Genomic DNA, 18686 nt, shown 5'->3' with positions numbered 1-18686 from the left:
CACCTCCACCCCCCGCTTACCTCTCAGCTCGGCACAGTGTGAATGGTAAAGGGAGGGAGGCCCATCCTGTATCCGTGTGAACATTTTTTCAATCACATTTCAAGGTCATTTGATTAATTTTACCGCATTTCTCATAGTTATAGATGTTAATTCAACTATACCATCGTGAGATAAAAAGTGTTACTTCCCTCCGTTCCTCTTTCTGTCTGCTTCGCCCCCGCTCCCCCTCCCCCCAGCCCCCATCCCTCCTACACCCCTCCCCACCCCCACTCACCCCCAGTCCCCCACTCCTTTGGGAGGAGAGGAAGCCCACTGCCACCAGAAAGCATTACACTGGTGTTCCATTTATTTTTGCTGCAGGGAAGTACTGTTTTTGTTCCGAAATCCCTTACCCCTCTTCTTCTCACGCGGAAAATGTTGTAAGCAGATGGTGTTTTTCTTTGCTTTCCGTGCATTTTACATCGGGATGTGAGCAAGTGTTCCATCGACCACCCATTTCTCGTTTTCCTTGTCTACCCTTCTCTCTCTCCCTGTCTCTCTGCCCCCGTCTCTCTCTCTCTCTCTCTCTCTCTCTCTCTCTCTCTGTATGTATGTATGTATGTATTCTACGTATATATGTATGAATTGCCCATGTGTGTTTCAACCTGTCCCCCCCCCCCCTCTCTCTCTCTCTCCAGTCTCTGTTCTCCCTCCTTTCTTACTCTATTATCGCTTACCCGATGTGAAAAAAACACATTTATCTTGCCATCAGTAGATGCGTTAACTTATTTTTTGTCCTTGCACATTGCCGTTTGGAAGCGATGAAAGTCTGCTGCTCATCATGTTCCCTCTTCTTCCTCTTTGACTTGTTTTTCGTTGCATTCATCTTCTGCTCTTCATCCTGTCTTCTTTCCTTCCTCCGTCCTTTCTGTTTCCATGACTTGTTTTTCGTTGCATTCATCTCCTGCTCTTCATCTTCATCCTGTCTTCTTTCCTTCCTCAGTCCTTTCTGTTTCCATGACTTGTTTTTCGTTGCATTCATCTTCTCCTCTTCATCCTGTCTTCTTTCCTTCCTCAGTCCTTTCTGTTTCCATGATTTTGCTCCCTTGTGTATTCTTCCTCTTCCATAATCAGTCCTTTAGTCTTCTTCAATACATATTACTGTTTAGACAAAGCCAAAATTAGGTTTTTGTTGTTCAGATGTTGATCTGAACCTCTTTGGACGATATTTTTGTTTGTTTTTTATCCACGCCTCGTCCGTTTTTAGTTTTCTCTACAAAATACTGGTTGTCTGTATGTTTTGCCACCGAGAGAGAAATCTTCATTCCCTTTTTCTAGAGTCTTCCCCCGCCACATGTTTGGCTATTGGTCATTTGACTCGCAGTCTTTTCTCAGTCCATGTAAATGTGGCCCTCCACCTTAACGTCCCCCCCCCCCCCCCCCCCCCCCCCCCCACAACATCTTGTTCTATGCCTTCAGTGATATGACCGACTGGGATTATAATCCGAGAAAAATTTCGTGGAAGGAGACCAATCTAACATTCACCAGAACGACTTCGTGTCAAGCTGGGCCGCGAAAATGTGTGTTGGGTGTCTCCGAGTGTTTGGTTCCAACTCAAACTGGGAGCTTCTCTCTTTCTCCCTCTCTCTCTCTCTCTCTCTGTCATAATGTTGGTTGAAACCTTGAAACCACGATCGGTTTTTCACTGGTTTTCGAACACATGATATGGCTTTCGTGGTCGGTTGGGCAATAAATAGCATGACTTGTTTTCACTTTGCCGCTTCCTAATCTTCATCTGTCTCATCCATCTATCAAAACTCTTCCTCTCCCCCACCCGACTCCCCTCCGCCCCCCTTCGGCCACCTCTTCAGCCCCCACTCTTTGTGTGTGTGTGTGTGTGTGTGTGTTCCTTTACGTCGATGAGTAAGAGGGAATGGATCAGCCTGTCAATATGGAACTGTTTGGGTAGGGCTAAAGAGTAAGGGATGGGGGCTGCTGGGAGTTGCCAGGATTGGGGCGTGGGGGAATTGGGAGAGAGAGTGGTGGTGGTGGTGGATGTCAACAGGCGCACCATCTCGTTGCTGCTGTCTCAGTCTGTGATGAATGTTGACTCTGTCTGGTCACCCCCCGATTCGGGTGGATGTTCCGCGTCTTTCTCTCTTGCTTCTCGCTCTTGTCTGTCTGTCTGTCTGCCTGTTTGTCTGTCTGCCTGTTTGTCTGTTTGTCTGTCTGTCTGCCTGTTTGTCTGTCTGTTTGTCTGTCTGTCTGTCTGTCTGTCTGTCTGTCTGTCTGTCTGTCTGTCTGTCTGTCTGTCTCTCTTGCTGATCAATGTGGCTGATATCCACCCATTCCCCTCCCATACACTTTGCTCGCTCTCTCTCTCTTTCTCCCTCTCTCTCTCTCTCCCCTGTCTCTCTCCTTTGCTATGCCCGCACATTCAATTACTCGTGACATTTAACAAACAAAAAACAAAACAAAAAAGGAACACGAAAACAAATCAGAAAGAAAAAAACGGGGAGGGGGGGGGGGGAGTTTGTTGGGGTAGACAGGAGAGGGTGATGGTGGATATTCTATTGTACACTGACCAAAGTAATTTGCTTGTGTTTGTGGGTGCGTGCGACTGTCATTTTCAATGATCACAGCTCTAATTTGCTGTAGATAGGGAAGTCTGCCATTGATCTTTTATGGGACTGTCTGTCGGTCAATCAGCCAATTTTTTATCAGATGACAGCGAGATTGGATGGAAAACATGTCGGAATGAAGTTCTAAAAAAATCTTGTGATTTGACCATGATTGATATTATTGGTGTGATCATGATAGATACGGTAGAGAATTAATGATCTCGTGGGTTTCACAAACATGCATCCTAACGATTGTTATGAGATATATGAGATCCAGTATGAGAGGTAACTGACCCGTCGTTTTGAAGTAAACACGTGTTTTTTCTCTCCTCACAAGCTGTGCGTGGGCCCAGCTTCAAGCACAAATGCCATTACTTGCGGGACAGTGTCCTGTGTGGTAAAAATCGTTGGACCTTGGAGACAGTACGAAGACAGAAGGCTGTGGTACGTTGGTAGGGAGACCACGATATTGGACGAGAAAGAAGGAAAAAATGAATCAATAATTCTTTATTGTTCTTGTGTCGTAAATCCTTTTCGCGCGTGTCTGCGCATGAGGCTTTCCTTTTTGGGTTCGCCTTCGTTGAGATCTGATGAACATTGTTTTTTTTTCTCATTGATTTTTTTCCCTGTAGTGCAGTTGTAAACAACGATTCAAATGAGGAGAGGACAAATTCTATTATCTTCTTCCTGTTCTTTGATTCTCATTCTTTTGTGGTTTTCTTCTATGGTCCTCGTTTTTCCATGGCTGTGATGATGATGATGACGATGATGATGCTTATAAAACGGTTCTCTAACGGGTACTTGTATAACGGTTCTCGTTATTTTCTCTTCCTGCTGATTATAAGAATAATAGCCATACCAGCGGCACTGGCGGTGAGACTCGCTTCACGGACTGACGATTGAGATGTTGTGGGTTCGCTCTCTTACAGTCACATGGCTAAAATGTCATCGTGAGATTTGTCCACCCTCACTTATCATATGCTCATTTGAATTTGCCTTTTAACCTGCCAGTGTGTGTGTGTGTGTTTGAGTGTGAGCGCGCGTGCTGGCGTGCTTTCTTGCGTGCTTACTTGCTTTCATAGACATTAATAGATCGTGTCGCAGTGATTCAGCTACTGAAGGAATCGATCGTCAGTACTACCTCTTTCCCACCTGTATTCCTGACGTCACATTTGAAACTGTATCTTCTGTTGCGTGTTGCTTTGCCTGCAGTTGTGGATTGAGATTAGAACCGGTTTAGGTATTAGAATAGCAGTCACTGAATGTACAAGAATAGCAATCGGGCGAAAATAAAAACTGAAAGTGGAAGAGCGGGTGAGTTGGAAATAGCTCAATTGATAAGTAAAGAATCGCACGCAGGCGTATGTCTTCAGACTATGACGTGGTGTTTGTGGACTTGTTTCTGATATTGGCAGCCGTCCCCGCTGTCACACCTGACATACACATGCATCACAACTGTGACGTTTCGAGCTGTAGGTCCAGTTCACCAAAATAGAGACAGCCCCGCTTTCGTCTGACCAATGTACCTACTATGGTAAGGTCGGCGTTTGTTTCACAAACGTACGCGGAGGACGAGAGAAAGAAGAGAGGTAGGTGTGGGTGTGAGGGATGGGGTTATTTCCACCCAGTGCGCCATTGAATTCACAGATCTTTGTTCTTGCACTGGTTTGTATTGTATTGTATTGTGCTGATCTATTATGCCTCTAAACTCCTTGTGGAGCATGGGGCTGCAAGAGCACTCCTCCAGCGGACTCGGTTTTTGGGCTGTCCTCCTCAACCAGGTCCAGGTCCATCCAGCTCCCTTCATTTCATCCTCCGTGCTTCTCCTCCAGTTCTGCTGTGGTCTGCCCACTGTCCTCTTTCCTTAGGGGTTCTATTCGCTTTACTCTTTCTTCACAACAGTGTGATTCCTCTGTGTGAAAATCGGGTTGCTCCCCTCTTGCTTGATTAGAAAGCGGGTTGATGGCGTGGGTTATGGTCAGCATGTCCGCCTAAGAATCGACACATCTGAGGTTGATGGCGTGAGTTATGGTCAGCATGTCCGCCTAAGAATCGACATATCTGAGGTTCGAGTCACACACAGGAGCTGGCAGGAAATTTTAGAGCATGCGCTTGCTCGTTCACACACAAATACCTCCCCCCCCCCCCTTTCTCTCTCTCTCTCTCTCTCTCTCTCTCTCTCTCTGATTTGGAAAAGAAGTGAAGAGGAGGGTATAGCAGGAAGTCGTACCATTTTCAGGCATTGACTGCTTCCTAATACTTAAGAACACGATATTTGTTTTGTATGGGAACCGTATTTGCTTCGTCATCGAGGGGTTATTTCCAGACTGCCGGGTTGACGAAGTGTATCAGCGCATGAAAAGCGAACTCGTGTTTACCTGTTGTGTTAAGATAAGATAAGAATAACTATATTATCTCCAACTGGAGAAATTTGGTCAGGTGCATTATCACAACATAGACAAGTAAACAACATTGGGACCATAACTGTAAAAGCCAACAACAGCCCCTACAAATATTACGAAGATACAAATGTAAAAAAATATCACATACATCGTTTCATACATACATCCACACACTGCAGGTAATAACTAGTATTCTTAATGTAAAAACAGAAAGAATTAAGAACCTTTATTTGAATGTAATTTTAAACATAGCCTACTATACTGCACATTGATTATCAGCACACACCCGCACCCGCCCCCACCCCCACCCCCCCACCCCACACACGCGGATAACTTGATTAAACAAGAGTAATAAACATATGTTCTCAAATAAAAGCATTTCACATATTCGCTTTTAAAAACTTTGCAATTAATTATTACATCGTAATTATTAAACTGAAATATATTTAGAATATGGACGTTAGCATCAGACATATTCCATTGTACATTCATCCTGCATATTGCACATTATTCTTCCTACATATTGCACATTCATTATAACCAATTGTCACGTTTTAAGCTCAGTAAACACACACACACACACACACACACACACACACACACACACACACACACACACACACACACACACACACACACACACAAACACACACACAGTTCTCAAGAATTTAAAAGGTGGATTGAACGTGGAATAAAAGTCTTCAGAGCTCTGGATTTCAACTTAAAAGTTCTGTAGCGTCGTCCTGATGGCAATAGCTCCTAATACTTTGCTAAAATATGGGTGTCGTCAGTTGCTATCTGCCTGCTTTTTTTTAACCACTCGACTTTCATACAGCTCTTGCATACTAGCTTGTTTCACTCCCATGATTTTACTGCATACACTCATGACATCGTTCAAAACACGCTTACTCCTCACTCCCAAACTTCCATACCAGCACATAAATGAAACTGTGAGCACGGACTCGATACAACATCGATAATAACTTTGTGTTGTGTACCTCTTTTGCCAAGGCACCTAATTATAGATATTGTGGGGCAAAGTGCGAACAGAAAACTCTGAATGGTGATTAAATGGATCCAGAAATAAAGCAGGACGGAGGTAGAGAAGGGTGGCAGAGAGAGGGCAAAATAGGGTGGTAAGATGTGTGTGTGTGTGTGAGAGAGAGAGAGAGAGAGAGAGAGAGTCAGGTCAAGAAAAGTTATTTGTTATTCCGAGATAGCAACGGGTTACATTTCGTTCAGCAGAACTCTTCTCATAGCGTATTGTTGAAGACGAGGGAAACAGTGTAGGGTGTGGGAGGGGTCGTCTCCTGCCACAAAACGAAACAGTGTGTGGGAAAGTGCGTTATTGTTTGCGGAGGCGCGTTTTGTGCTTGCGTAGTGTGTGTATTGTTTGTTGGTGCGCGTGCGTGCGCGGACATGCGTATCATGTGTTGAAGTGTGCGGGAAGGGGCGTTGTTAAGCGCGAGTGTGGCTGCGTGTGGGTGCTCTTTTGAACCCCCGAGTTGACGCGAAGAAAAAGAAGACATTTTCGGAGATCGTCCCGTGTTTGCCAGCTACATTTGTTGCGGAAATGACCTGCCAGGATCGCCTGGAAGAGCGGCATTGTCTGTGCTGTGGATCCCGTCGTGTCGTAAACAAGCCGAGCGGGTGAAATCGAACGCCTCCCCAAATCTCCCAGCGCTGTGAAAACCCACGACCTGAAAGTCGCTCATTCTGTTGGAGGTTCAGCCTCAGTTCTGTTCAGCTTAACTCAGCATCTCGGCTCAACCCAACAACGTGTTGTCAGTCCTGTGTGGGGGCGTTTAGGTTGTCTGCTTTTATCAAAAACGTACTTACGCGCTGACTTTGACAATTGTAAAAGTCAAGGCATTCTGACAATTGTAAAAGTACAGGCATTCTCAAAGTGCAGGCATTTAAAAGTACAGGCGTCCTGTGAGTTGCTAAAGAACAGGTGTTCGACCCCCTCCACCATCACACCCCCATCGACCATGCCGTGAGGAAACAAGCAACACTTCAGTGAAAGTGGCGCTTCATTCAGTCTGTAGTTTGCCGATCCCGTGTGCCGCCATGCTGAAGTCGTCACTTAAAACACCTCAGACAACAGCAGGAGAGTTCAACAACTAAGTTACAAAAACACTTCAGACCACGGCTAGACATTTCAACAACCAAGTTAGAAAAACGCTTCAGACCACAGCTAGACAGTTCTACAACCAAGTTGACGAAAACATTTCAAGCCATAACCGACAGCTCAGCAACCACATAAGTATTGCACACAACCCTCACAACCGACCTCGTTCCCTCTTCCTTACTCCTCCCTCCCACACAAAAAAGGGAAAAAGCCATGGAGGGGGGAGTGAGTGGGTGGGGATGGGGGGAGGGGGGTGGGCGGAAAGCGAAGGTAACGGGGCGTGGGGAGTGTTACACTGCTGATGTGTTTTTCATTTGTACCCCCCCCTCGCCCTCTTTTTTTTTTTTCTTCAAACTCCCATCGCCATGATTCGCTATATTATTCACATTGATATTCGTAGGCCCAGTTATCCACGTTCAGAGGAGTTACTGAAAAGACTGCAGATCCCAGGTCATCATTTAATAACCTTTTTTTTGTGGATGTTGTAGAAAAGGTACCATACTTTTTTCTGTGTTCTTTCAGGCCTTCTTCCCTTTACACACTTCCCATTCCACAGGTGCATGGCACAATATCCATGCATTATCACAAGCCTTTCTTCCCGTATTTCTGTATGCTCTGTTCTCTGAATTTTACTGCAGTACAACTATGAACGTTGCCTTTATTTTCATATTAGATCATTGGTTTCAGTCCCATTTGGGACAGGCCCAATCTCCCCCCCCCCCCCCCCCCCCCCCCACCTTCCCCGCCTGTTTCAGTTCCACTGTATAACATTGTTCATTAGAAGCCTCAGTAATGAAGCTGAGCAGACTTGGCAGCATATGATTGTCATAGCACTTTGAGCACGATGTACAAGCTGTTAGCTTGTTACTTCGCTGTATATGTGTACATGGAGAACATGTTTTATGAATAAAGATTTTTAAACCATAGTATGCTGATGCCGAAGTACAGTGTGTTAGGGAATGTGCGAGGTTCAGTCAGTATTCGTGTCGCCGGCGTCCATTCTCAACGCTTTGAACCAGCTGAGAGAAGACTTGTTTGCTCTTTCACATTTTAGCAGCAGTGGAAAAAAAAGCAGCAATAGCAGTGTCCGTTGTAATACTAATAGCTGTAGAAGCATGTGTAAGCCTCGCGTGTGCGTTGATGCCAAGTTCACAGCCCTTTGAAACATGAAGGGAAAAGGCAATATCATTCAAAAGACAAACAACAATAACAATAAATCCATTGTAATCATCTTCTTCAGATTAATCATCATCATCATCATTGCTATTATTGTTATTGTTATCAAAGCTGCGGTACAGGATCTGCAGCAGGCCTTAGTTATTCATGTTTTTAACGCTGTTGGAAGCATTGTTGAACTCGGGTAATGGTGGTTTTGCAACAGACTCGCTAGAAACCTCTGTCACGTCGTTTGGCTTCAAATTAAGTATCTTTCTTTCTTTGTTATATATATATACATATATATGTGTGTGTGTGTGTGTGTGTGTGTGTGTGTGTCCGCGCGCGCGCGTGACCGCATGCTCGCGAGGTGAGGTAGCAAGCGGTTTCTTGTGTACGTTCGCATGTGCGCGCGTATGTGTGTGTTATGTGGTTTGGTGTGCCCTCGTGCACCTTTTTCGTGTGTATGTGTGTGTGTGTGTGTGTGTGTGTGTGTGTGTGTGCGTGCGTGTGTACATAAGCGATGTTGAAAGGCAAGGAGGGCAGTGTATATGCCCTGGATCAAGATTGCGAAGCGGGAGTTTGGTTGTAAAGGAATTTGGGGAGAATCCATGAACTTATTACATATTGCAGTGAAATAGGGAACGAAGGGAAAGAGAAAGACTCATGCATATTTTCGAAGAAGGAGATGAACACAGGTTGAATGCGCTAGAGAAAAAACACACAGCAGGCTAGGAAATGCAGATTAAAGGGCAGTGCACTGCACCGAACAGGACACGATGCCATGACCTCTGTTCAGGTCACCCGTGCGTTGTCTTTTCTGGTAGAGCTTTTCCTTTTCCTTTTCTGTTTTGCGTGTGTATATGTGTGTTTATGTATCAAAAGTGGACTTTTCTTCACAAAATTAACAGCAAATCCTGTGTGCACTTTTTTTCTTCTTTTTTTAATACCCGAGTGTAATGCAATCTACGTGGACAGTATCTCTGTTACCAATACCATCTTCTCCGAAAGATGGGTACCTCGGCTTGTATCGGTACGGTTTGTGTCACTTTCTTAGCGAAAATTCTAACTTCAGAACAATTCCACCCTGGGTTACAAAGGAGATTGTACATTTTTATGTTGTAGAAAGGGGGTAAAAAACCAACAACAAAAACAAAAAGAAGAATAGGAAGGGCTCGGGGCATCCGTTGAGAAAGCTTGTATCCCCAGACGCAGTCATTGGCCTTAACTGAAGGGATGGTTTGTTGTTGTTGGGTTTTTTTGGTTTTTTTAATTGGGCACAGACTGAGTGAGTGCTTTAGTGAAAGAGAAATAGCTGAGTGTTAGCCTTAATGATTCCTCAGCTCGCTGGCCTGGTTTGGGCACAGGCTGTCAACATTAGACGACACGATACCCCAAGTTGAGTGCGTGGAGGCGGTGGATGAAGATGGTTGTAGGGTGTGGAGGAAGAAGCCTCTCTAAGGTGGGGCCGCCCTGGGAGGGGGAAATGATGCAACCTTCATCCATAAAACATTCGTTACTGCTCTCAACTTTCCTCCCTGCCCTTCCAGGTTGATTGCAGCAGTCGGTTTTATTCCTTGTGCAATATGTGTGCTGTCGGCTCCGTGCAGCTCTGCTCTTTCTCTGGTCGGTCTGTCTCGTCTGTCTCGGTCTCGGTCTCTGTCTCTCTAATCATCATCATCATTAGTAGTAGCAGTAGTAGTAGTAGTAGTGTAATTATCGGTAAAAGTAGTAGTGGTAGCGGTTGCAGTAGGAGTGTTGTGTTAAATAAGTTGTGTAGACATTGTCTCCAGCTCCACTCAATTCTTCCTCCCCTTCCTCCTGTCGCTAGCGGCCCACTTCTTTCAGAGAGTCCCTCTCGCTCCCCTTCTCGGGGTTTTTTGTTGTTGTTTTTTCCTAGAAAAGAAGGAAATAGATAATGAAATAAGGTAAAATGCGGGAAAAGAAAAAAAAAGATAAAAAGACAATAATGAGCATTGAGCACGATCATGAAGTTTCTTGTACTTGGGTCTTTACTGTTCAGTGTTAAATTCGTGCATCCGAACGGTTCCAGTCGTGGCCCAGCCAGCTCTGCCAGTAATGGTACTTGCTTCAATGGTGAAAATAAGGGATGCCGGGGGTGGGTGTTTCGGGGTCCCCTGGGGAAAGGATGAGGAGGGAGAGGGGGCGGGGAGGAGGGAAGGGGTTCCACCAAGCTTTGCGTTAGTGCACCACGATCCAGATTGATCAACATGACACGATTTCTACCGCCTGGAGTGGGGACAGAAAAGAGGGTCGGAGCCTGTATTTAGTTTAATAGCGGAGAGTGTTCTCACCGGCTGAATCAATAAAACGGCGGTTTCCGTTTGAAGGAATCCCGTTGTGGCGGCGGTTTAGCGTCCTCAAGCATATTATTCTCACCGGCTGCTGTGATTTACGCGCGAGCTTCGATGCAAATGCTGTACGGTTATGTTAATGAACTGTTCCCTGATGGTTCCCTTGAGGCTGTCTTGGTAATGGTTTTTATGGAGGTTTTTTGTTTTGTTTTGTTGTTGTTTTTCTCCGATTCGATTTAGTTGTCCTGATCTGGGTGTGTGGTATGGGCCTGTTCTCTCTGTCTGTGTCTGTGTCTGTCTCTGTCTCCGTCTCTCTCTCACAGCCAAAGGTGTTAACGTGTTTTTATAGTTGGTGGGTTTCATGTGCAGATGAGGTTTTAACAATGTTTTATAAATCCTGAGGGGGGCGTCACGGTCGGCTGGATCCAGCTGTGGTAAAAACAGAAACGAAATTTAAAGAAAATAAAACATTCACGCTGTTCATTTAGCACGAGATGTCCAGAACTTCAAATCTGAGTTGTAAAAATGATAACAAGAAATCCAGAAATATTGACATCTTTCGTCTCTCATCTCCTTAGAGAAAAGTTGAAAATGCTATGAAGTGTGATAAACAGTACGTGTTTACAGTAATGAGATAATTGATAACATTAACAACCTCATTATTAACGACCCTTACCAGCAGAAGGAGCTGCATAAAGTTGACAGTGACGACTTATGGTAAGAGTAGTAGTTGTTTTTATGGAAATCCGACAGTCAGTAATAATCATGGTCGTGGCGGTGGTGGTGGTACAGTAATATATATGTAAATACTGCGTGAATGAATGTTAGAGTACACAAACAAAAAGGTATCTCAATTCATTTATATATTAGCAGTGCCAGATGAAGGAGTGAATAAGGGTAAAATAAGCCAGTGAATAATGACAGTGACAGTCACCATTTTGTATAATTGCAGATACCTGCGAAATGAAAGAAGAATAATCGAGTGTTAAGACCAACCAAACAAAATGCACCAATAAAAGCCGCTACGTACTTAGAAACTCAGGAAGCAGGCATGTCTTCGCAGTAGCATTTTACAGTTAATGTGACGATTGTATGAACGTTAACTAAAAGCAGATACACGCGTACGATTTTTGTCGACACAGCACATTACTAAGCCGCAACTGTTGTCGTGTGTGTCCAACCAGAGTGACGGGCGGGGAGCTGTTTGATCGCATCGTGGAGAAGGGCAGTTACACAGAGAAGGACGCCAGCATGCTGATCCGACAGATCCTCGAGGCCGTCGACTACATGCACGAGCGAGGAGTCGTTCACAGAGACCTGAAGGTAAGCACCTGTGTTAGTGATGACGGTGGTGGTAGTGGCTGAGAATGTGAGTCAGCTGTGATGATGGTGATGGTGGTGGTAGCGGTTATGGCTGAGAATGTGAGTCAGCTGTGATGATGGTGATGGTTGTGGCTGAGAATGTGAGTCAGCTATGGTGATGGTAGTGGCTGAGAATGTGAGTCAGCTGTGGTGATGGTTGTGGTGAGAATGTGAGGACGAGTCGGGCAGCAGAATTTTGTATGCGCTGAAGGGACTGAATGGATGAAGCAGGCAAACCAGACAATAGAGAGTTACAGTAGTCAAGGCGAGAGAGAATGAGAGAAACGACAAGTCTAGATGTTGCGTCAATGGACAGATATTTCCGGATGGAACTGATACGCCGCAGTTGACAGTAGCAGGATTGACATGTCTGATTGATAAATTTTTGCATGGACAGTGTGTTGTCAAGGACAACGCCGAGGTTCCTGACTGAACTGGACAGAATGTGAGTCAGCTGTGATGATGGTGATGGTTATGGCTGAGAATGTGAGTCAGCTGTGGTGATGGTGATGGTTGTGGTGAGAATGTGAGTCAGTTGTGGTAATGGTGATGGTAGTGATTGAGAATGTGAGTCAGCTGTGGTGATGGTGATGGTTATGGCTCAGAATGTGAGTCAGCTGTGATGATGGTGATGGTTGTGGTGAGAATGTGAGTCAGCTGTGGTGATGGTGATGGTAGTGGTTGAGAATGTGAGTCAGCTGTGATGAAGGTGATGGTGATGGTTATGGCTCAGAATGTGAGTCAGCTGTGATGAAGGTGATAGTTGTGGTGAGAATGTGAGTCAGCTGTGGTGATGGTTATGGCTGAGAATGTGAGTCAGTTGTGATGATGGTTATGGCTGAGAATGTGAGTCAGCTGTGGTGATGGTGATGGTTGTGGTGAGAATGTGAGTCAGTTGTGATGATGGTTATGGCTGAGAATGTGAGTCAGCTGTGGTGATGGTGATGGTTGTGGTGAGAATGTGAGTCAGTTGTGATGATGGTGATGGTTATGGCTGAGAATGTGAGTCAGCTGTGGTGATGGTGATGGTTGTGGTGAGAATGTGAGTCAGCTGTGGTGATGGTGATGGTTGTGGTGAGAATGTGAGTCAGCTGTGGTGATGATGATGGTTATGGCTGAGAATGTGTCAACTGTGATGATGGTGATGGTGGTGGTAGTGCCAACGATGATGCTAATGATGACCGACTAGGAAAGAGAAGTTGTTTTTCTATGTTTATAGCGATCATTAGGAGCCCAAAACCAGTGGGTGCTTTAATTCCAACGACTGTGAATAGTACTGATGATAGCGAACTGCATGGCATTGATGATGGTGGTAACAAAATGGTTTGGAGGTCAGAGGTTGGCTGAAATTTAACATGATGATGAGCACAAAAAGGGGGGACGTAATGATATGTCCGGAAGTTCTGAATCCTTCGGCGGAATTCCGTGAGAAGTGAATCGGGAAGTTGAACTGTCGGGTATACCAGTTCGTGGAACTGTCGGGTTTACCAGTTGGTGGAACGGCGCCAGAGCGCGATCAGCTTGTGTTATACAACGCACTACTTCTCTCCACATTTGTGTCGCGAGTAACACTCGCATATCACATTCATACAACATTTAGGATGTAAATAGACAAATAGATGTTTAACAAAACACCGGTAAATCGAACACACACACACACACACACACACACACACACACACACACACACACACACACAGAGGGGATTGTTCTGGGATGCCCTTCATCGAAATAGTCCCGCCTGTACCTCCAGAGGGCATACGTTTAAAGCTGGATTTATGGTCCGCGATTAATTGACTGGTCTGTGAAAAAGATCCACGGAAAAAATCGTGAACCCAGTATCAAAGGAGTTCCAATCAAGATGGATGTGATCCATCGCTCTTGCCCTTCCCCAGGATTACTGGTGATGGTACCGCCCAGACTTAACTCCCATGGGCAACACTGTTTTTCACAGAAGCCAGGATTCCAGCTGTCACCAACCCAAGGATCAGCACAAAACGGAATGAGGGGAGTGAAGGGAAAGAAGGTCTGCAGCGTGAGGCTGTCTGATTAGAACCCAGAAAGGGGGTGGGTAGAAGGGTGTGTTTCCTGGTGCTGTCAAACGTGAGAAGACACTGGCAGGCTGGCAGGCAGGCAGTCACATAAAGAGCGGTTGACAGGGCCTGGGGGGAACAGACGGGGTTGAAAATGTCGGTGTTTTTCTCTTCTCTCCGCGTATGGGGGCATGTGGGAGGGGGTGGGGGGTGTTAGTGTATTGGTTCGGTCTTGCTTCATTGGTTCGTTCTTGCTTTAGTATAAGACGTCTTTCAAAAGATACTGGACGAACGTTTGAGAGTGGGGGTGGGGAGTGGGGCATAGGGGAAAGGCCATCGACCTTCATACTTACTTGTTTAGACCTCAGTGAGTCTGGTCAAGCTGTTGGAATTATTTATTATTGGGCTTACAAAGTTACTTGTGGACTGGTTGCTTGCTAAAATTCATACGCAGCCGCTTCTTTCTGTTTGAACCACAGGGTGTTGTCTCTGTCAGTGGCTGATAATGCGGACGCTGTTCCCACGTGTATCGTGTTGTTTTGTTATGTGACTTAGTGTACCGTTTTTTCTTGTCGCTGCAGATTTGAGTTTGGGTGTGAAATCCCTGTTGCTCTTCCAAAGAGGGTACCATGCCAAAATGCATAAGCCATGTGTGCTTCTTTCTTTGGTCTTTGTATAATTGTTTACCTAACAGAGTGGATTGTTTGCCAAGGAATTTAGCCTGGATCCAGTCAGCTTGTTACCCGGGGTTCTTGTGATCGCACGAAATGAATGCTGCACACAGAATCCTCATTTCTCATTTTGTCCAAAGGATAAACACCAACACCCAGACAGTCTTCCAAAGTCTTTGCGGAATTAGAGGAAGATTGATCCTAGCCGGGGTCAGGTTCTGTCTGATCTGGCGCCTTCGGGTCTCGCAGACGCTAACCGCAAAGCCTCCTTGGTATAAAAAGAGTGCACAAACAAACATGCCTCTGCAGTTGTTTGTCTTACTGTGCGTGCAAGATGAGTAGATAAATGAATAAAAAGCAGTTCACGTCGGCAAGGTTTAGTCAGTCATCCATTTCAACAGAAGGTCCGACGGGCGCAGTAACCGAGTGGTTAAAGCGTTGGACTTTCAATCTGAGGGTCCCGGGTTCGAATCTTGGTAACAGCGCCCGTTGGGGAAAGGGTGGAGAGTTTTCCGATCTCCCAGGTGAGCATGATATGTGCAGACCTGCTTGTGCGTGAACCCCTTCGTGTGTATACGCACAAAGAATATCAAATACGCACGTTAAAGATCCTGTAATCATTGTCAGCGTTCGGTGGGTTGTGGAAACAAGAACATTCCCAACGTGCACACCCCCGTAAACAGTATAGCTGCCTACATGGCGGGGTAAAAACTCATACACGTAAAAGCCCACTCGTGTTATTCGAGTGAACGTGTGAGTTGCAGCCCACGAACGATGAAGAAGAAGAAACAGAAGGGCCGTGACTTGACAGGGTGTTGGCCGCAAGGTGCGTGACTGCCTGCCACCTGAAGGAGAGAAGGTTGGAAAGGAGAAGGAAAAAGACAGGTGCACGGGGAGAAGAGACGGAACATAAATAGCATGTTGGAGAAACCAAGTGCGTGACTGTGAGGGAAAACAGCAGATGCTGTTGTATCAGAGCTCTGTCAATACAAACATCTGCCCTTTGTGGAGACTCTCCGCACCTTTTATTGGAGCCTGTCACACAAATGTAGATGAGTGTGGACTGACTATGCAGACAACACGTTAATTAAAGGACTCGTGACCTTCATTTAACGCGATAGCTCTGTTGTGTCTGTCTGGCCTTGGTTTGAAACCTTCTCTTCCACATCTGAATATTGTGGATTCATAAAAGAAAATCAGATTGTAAAGTGTCAGTCTCGGTTGTTTTGTGGGCAAAACTGCAGTCAATGTAACTTGTATTAGTTGTAACCCTTTGCTCGTTCTGTCATGTGCATGCAGTTGAATTGGCAGGAATGACTTAGCGGTTAGTTGACTTAGGAGGACGAAGTTTGTTTCGCATTAAGACTAACCATCCCAAGCCTGTGGAGACCTATGGAATTCGCGTAGACTTAGGAACATTCTTACCATGAAGCTGCTGAGATCACGATCACAACTAAGCTCAGGGCTGAGGAGGGTAACATTAGTTCAGTCTTCATTATGTTCGTTTGAAATTCGAAAGATGCTGAAAGCTTAATAACAACAAAGGGGTGGTGATTTGGTTGGTTTTTGTGCTGTGTTTTTTCTGGCTTGCATTTTTTTTTTCCCCCTTCCCTTCTTCCTTGCTTAATATCTTTATATCACAGTCTACCATAGACTCCTCTTCGGTTCAGTGTTATGGTGTCACTTGATTTTAGGAATACTTTGCCCGTCTGTAGTTATCTTGGCAACAACCACAAAAGAAGAAACATATTATACAGATGGTGCGCATGCTTGATTACAGGAATACTTTGCCTGTCTGTGGTTACCTTGGCAACAACCACAAAAGAAGAAACATATTATACAGATGGTGCGCATGCTTGATTACAGGAATACTTTGCCTGTCTGTGGTTACCTTGGCAACAACCACAAAAGAAGAAACATATTATACAGATGGTGCGCATGCTTGATACTTTGCCTGTCTGTGGTTACCTTGGCAACAACCACAAAAGAAGAAACATTATACAGATGGTGCGCATGCTTGATTACAGGAATACTTTGCCTGTCTGTGGTTACCTTGGCAACAACCACAAAAGAAGAAACATATTATACAGATGGTGCGCATGCTTGATTGCAGGAATACTTTGCCTTTCTGTGGTTACCTTGGCAACAACCACAAAAGAAGAAACATATTATACAGATGGTGCGCATGCTTGATTGCAGGAATACTTTGCCTTTCTGTGGTTACCTTGGCAACAACAACAAAAGAAGAAACATATACATATGGTGTGCATACTTGATTACAGGAATACTTTGCCTGTCTGTAGTTACCTTGACAACATCAACAACAACAAGAAAAGAAGAAACATGTACAGATGGTGCACATTTTTGTTATTGTTATCGTTTTCGTTTTCAGTACCATACTCAAATCAACAAGAAAATTTGCAATTGCCTTTTGAAACTTTTCACACACACCCACACACCCACCCACACACACACACACACATGGAGACAGAGGAGGTGAGATATAGGTCACAGCTGGCTGTGCATCGGGCAGATTAATTGGACATTATCGGGATACCTAGTATCGACATGTGTCACAGCTGGCTGTGCATCGGGCAGATTAACTGGACACAATCAGGATACCTAGTATCGACATGTGTCACAGCAGTGTGAAGAACATTGATCACGAACACACGCTCTGCAAAATGGTGATCGTTCATGCAGTCTCAGTGGTATGCACATCTGCTGACTATGGTAGATTTCTTTTTAATTTGTACTGTTTTGTGGTACGTTTGAGTGTCCGCGCGCGTGTGTCTGTGTGTGTGCGCGCGCGTGTGTGTGTGTGTTTGTGTCTCCGTGTGCGTGTATGTGAACTTTGTGGAGGCTTGTTACTTTATCGTTAACTTTTAATGTGGTTTTGTCTGTTGATTGCTTCAATTCGGAGTTAAATGGTTTGATACTGGAATTGCAAAACGGAAAGGAAAATCAGTCTCGTTTTCCTGATATTTACGGAGCTGATCAGAAAGTTCAGTGTGGTTGCCTTGTTGGCAGTTAGTTAGTTAGTTAGTCAGTTATTTGTGTGTGTATGCGTGTGTGTGTGTGTGTGTGTGTGTGTGTGTGTGTGTGTAAGAAATGTTGCATGGTACACACGTTGATAAAAAAGAAAAGAAGCTGACATGTTGACTCATGGATAATATCGAGCTGTGTTCTCTGTCTTCCGATTATCATTTAGTGCTTGTGTGTCTGTGTCTGTGTGCGCATGCGTCTTGTGTGTGTGTATGTGTGTGTGTGTGTGTGTGTTGCACAGCCGGAGAACCTGCTGTTCTACAGCCCCTCGGACGAGGCCAAGATCATGATCAGCGATTTCGGTCTGTCCAAGATTGAAGGTTCCGGTACCATGGCGACGGCCTGCGGAACTCCTGGCTATGTCGGTAAGAATGGCTATTATCTGCCTGTCTGCACACACATTGTCTCTGTCTGTCTCTATCTCTGTCTCTCCCTCTCTCCCCCTCTCTCCCTCACACACACACACACACACACACACACACACATTCACTCACTCACAAATACACACATACGCGCACGCACTCACGCATACAAATAAACAAGCATCTCTCTCTCTCTCTCTCTCTCTCTCTCTCTCTCTCTCTCTCTCTCTCTCTGTCTCTCTCTCTCAGCATCTTTCTCTCTCTCCTCTCTCTCTTTCTCTCTCTCTCTCTCTCTCTCTCTCTCTCTCTCTCAGGACCTCTGTGTGTGTGTCTCTCAGCCTCCCTCCCTCCCCCCCCCTCTCTCTCTCTCCAACCCAGTGGCTTCTATCCCTCCTGCTTCCTATATTGTTTTTTTTTCTCTCTCTCTTTTTTCCCCTCCCTTAAAAAAAAGCCCTGCCAGCCAACACGATGTCCTTTGATACTCTCCCAACATCCGCACCCCACACCCTTCCCCCAGTCATTTTTTTATTCCACCTTTTCCCCTCCCTCACCCCAGCGCTTCTCTCCCTGCCTCCGAATCCCCACCCCCACCCCCACCCCCACCTACCCA

The 18686-nt window shown here is 45.3% G+C and overlaps 1 protein-coding gene across 1 annotated transcript in view; it reads left to right on the top strand.

Moving 5' to 3' along the window:
* Positions 1-18686, top strand: part of LOC143284450 (calcium/calmodulin-dependent protein kinase type 1-like) — a 175027-nt gene that overhangs the window by 52893 nt on the left and 103448 nt on the right. Inside the window, exons 4-5 of the mRNA XM_076591088.1 lie at positions 11788-11926; positions 17956-18079. Of these exons, the coding sequence (XP_076447203.1) occupies positions 11788-11926; positions 17956-18079 (263 nt within the window). The remainder of the gene's footprint in view (positions 1-11787; positions 11927-17955; positions 18080-18686) is intronic.

Source organism: Babylonia areolata, chromosome 8 (assembly GCF_041734735.1).
Source record: "Babylonia areolata isolate BAREFJ2019XMU chromosome 8, ASM4173473v1, whole genome shotgun sequence".
NCBI classification, from domain to species: domain Eukaryota; kingdom Metazoa; phylum Mollusca; class Gastropoda; order Neogastropoda; family Buccinidae; genus Babylonia; species Babylonia areolata.
The sequence above is the reverse complement of the archived record's forward strand: the minus strand, read 5'-3'. Positions and strand labels throughout refer to the sequence as shown.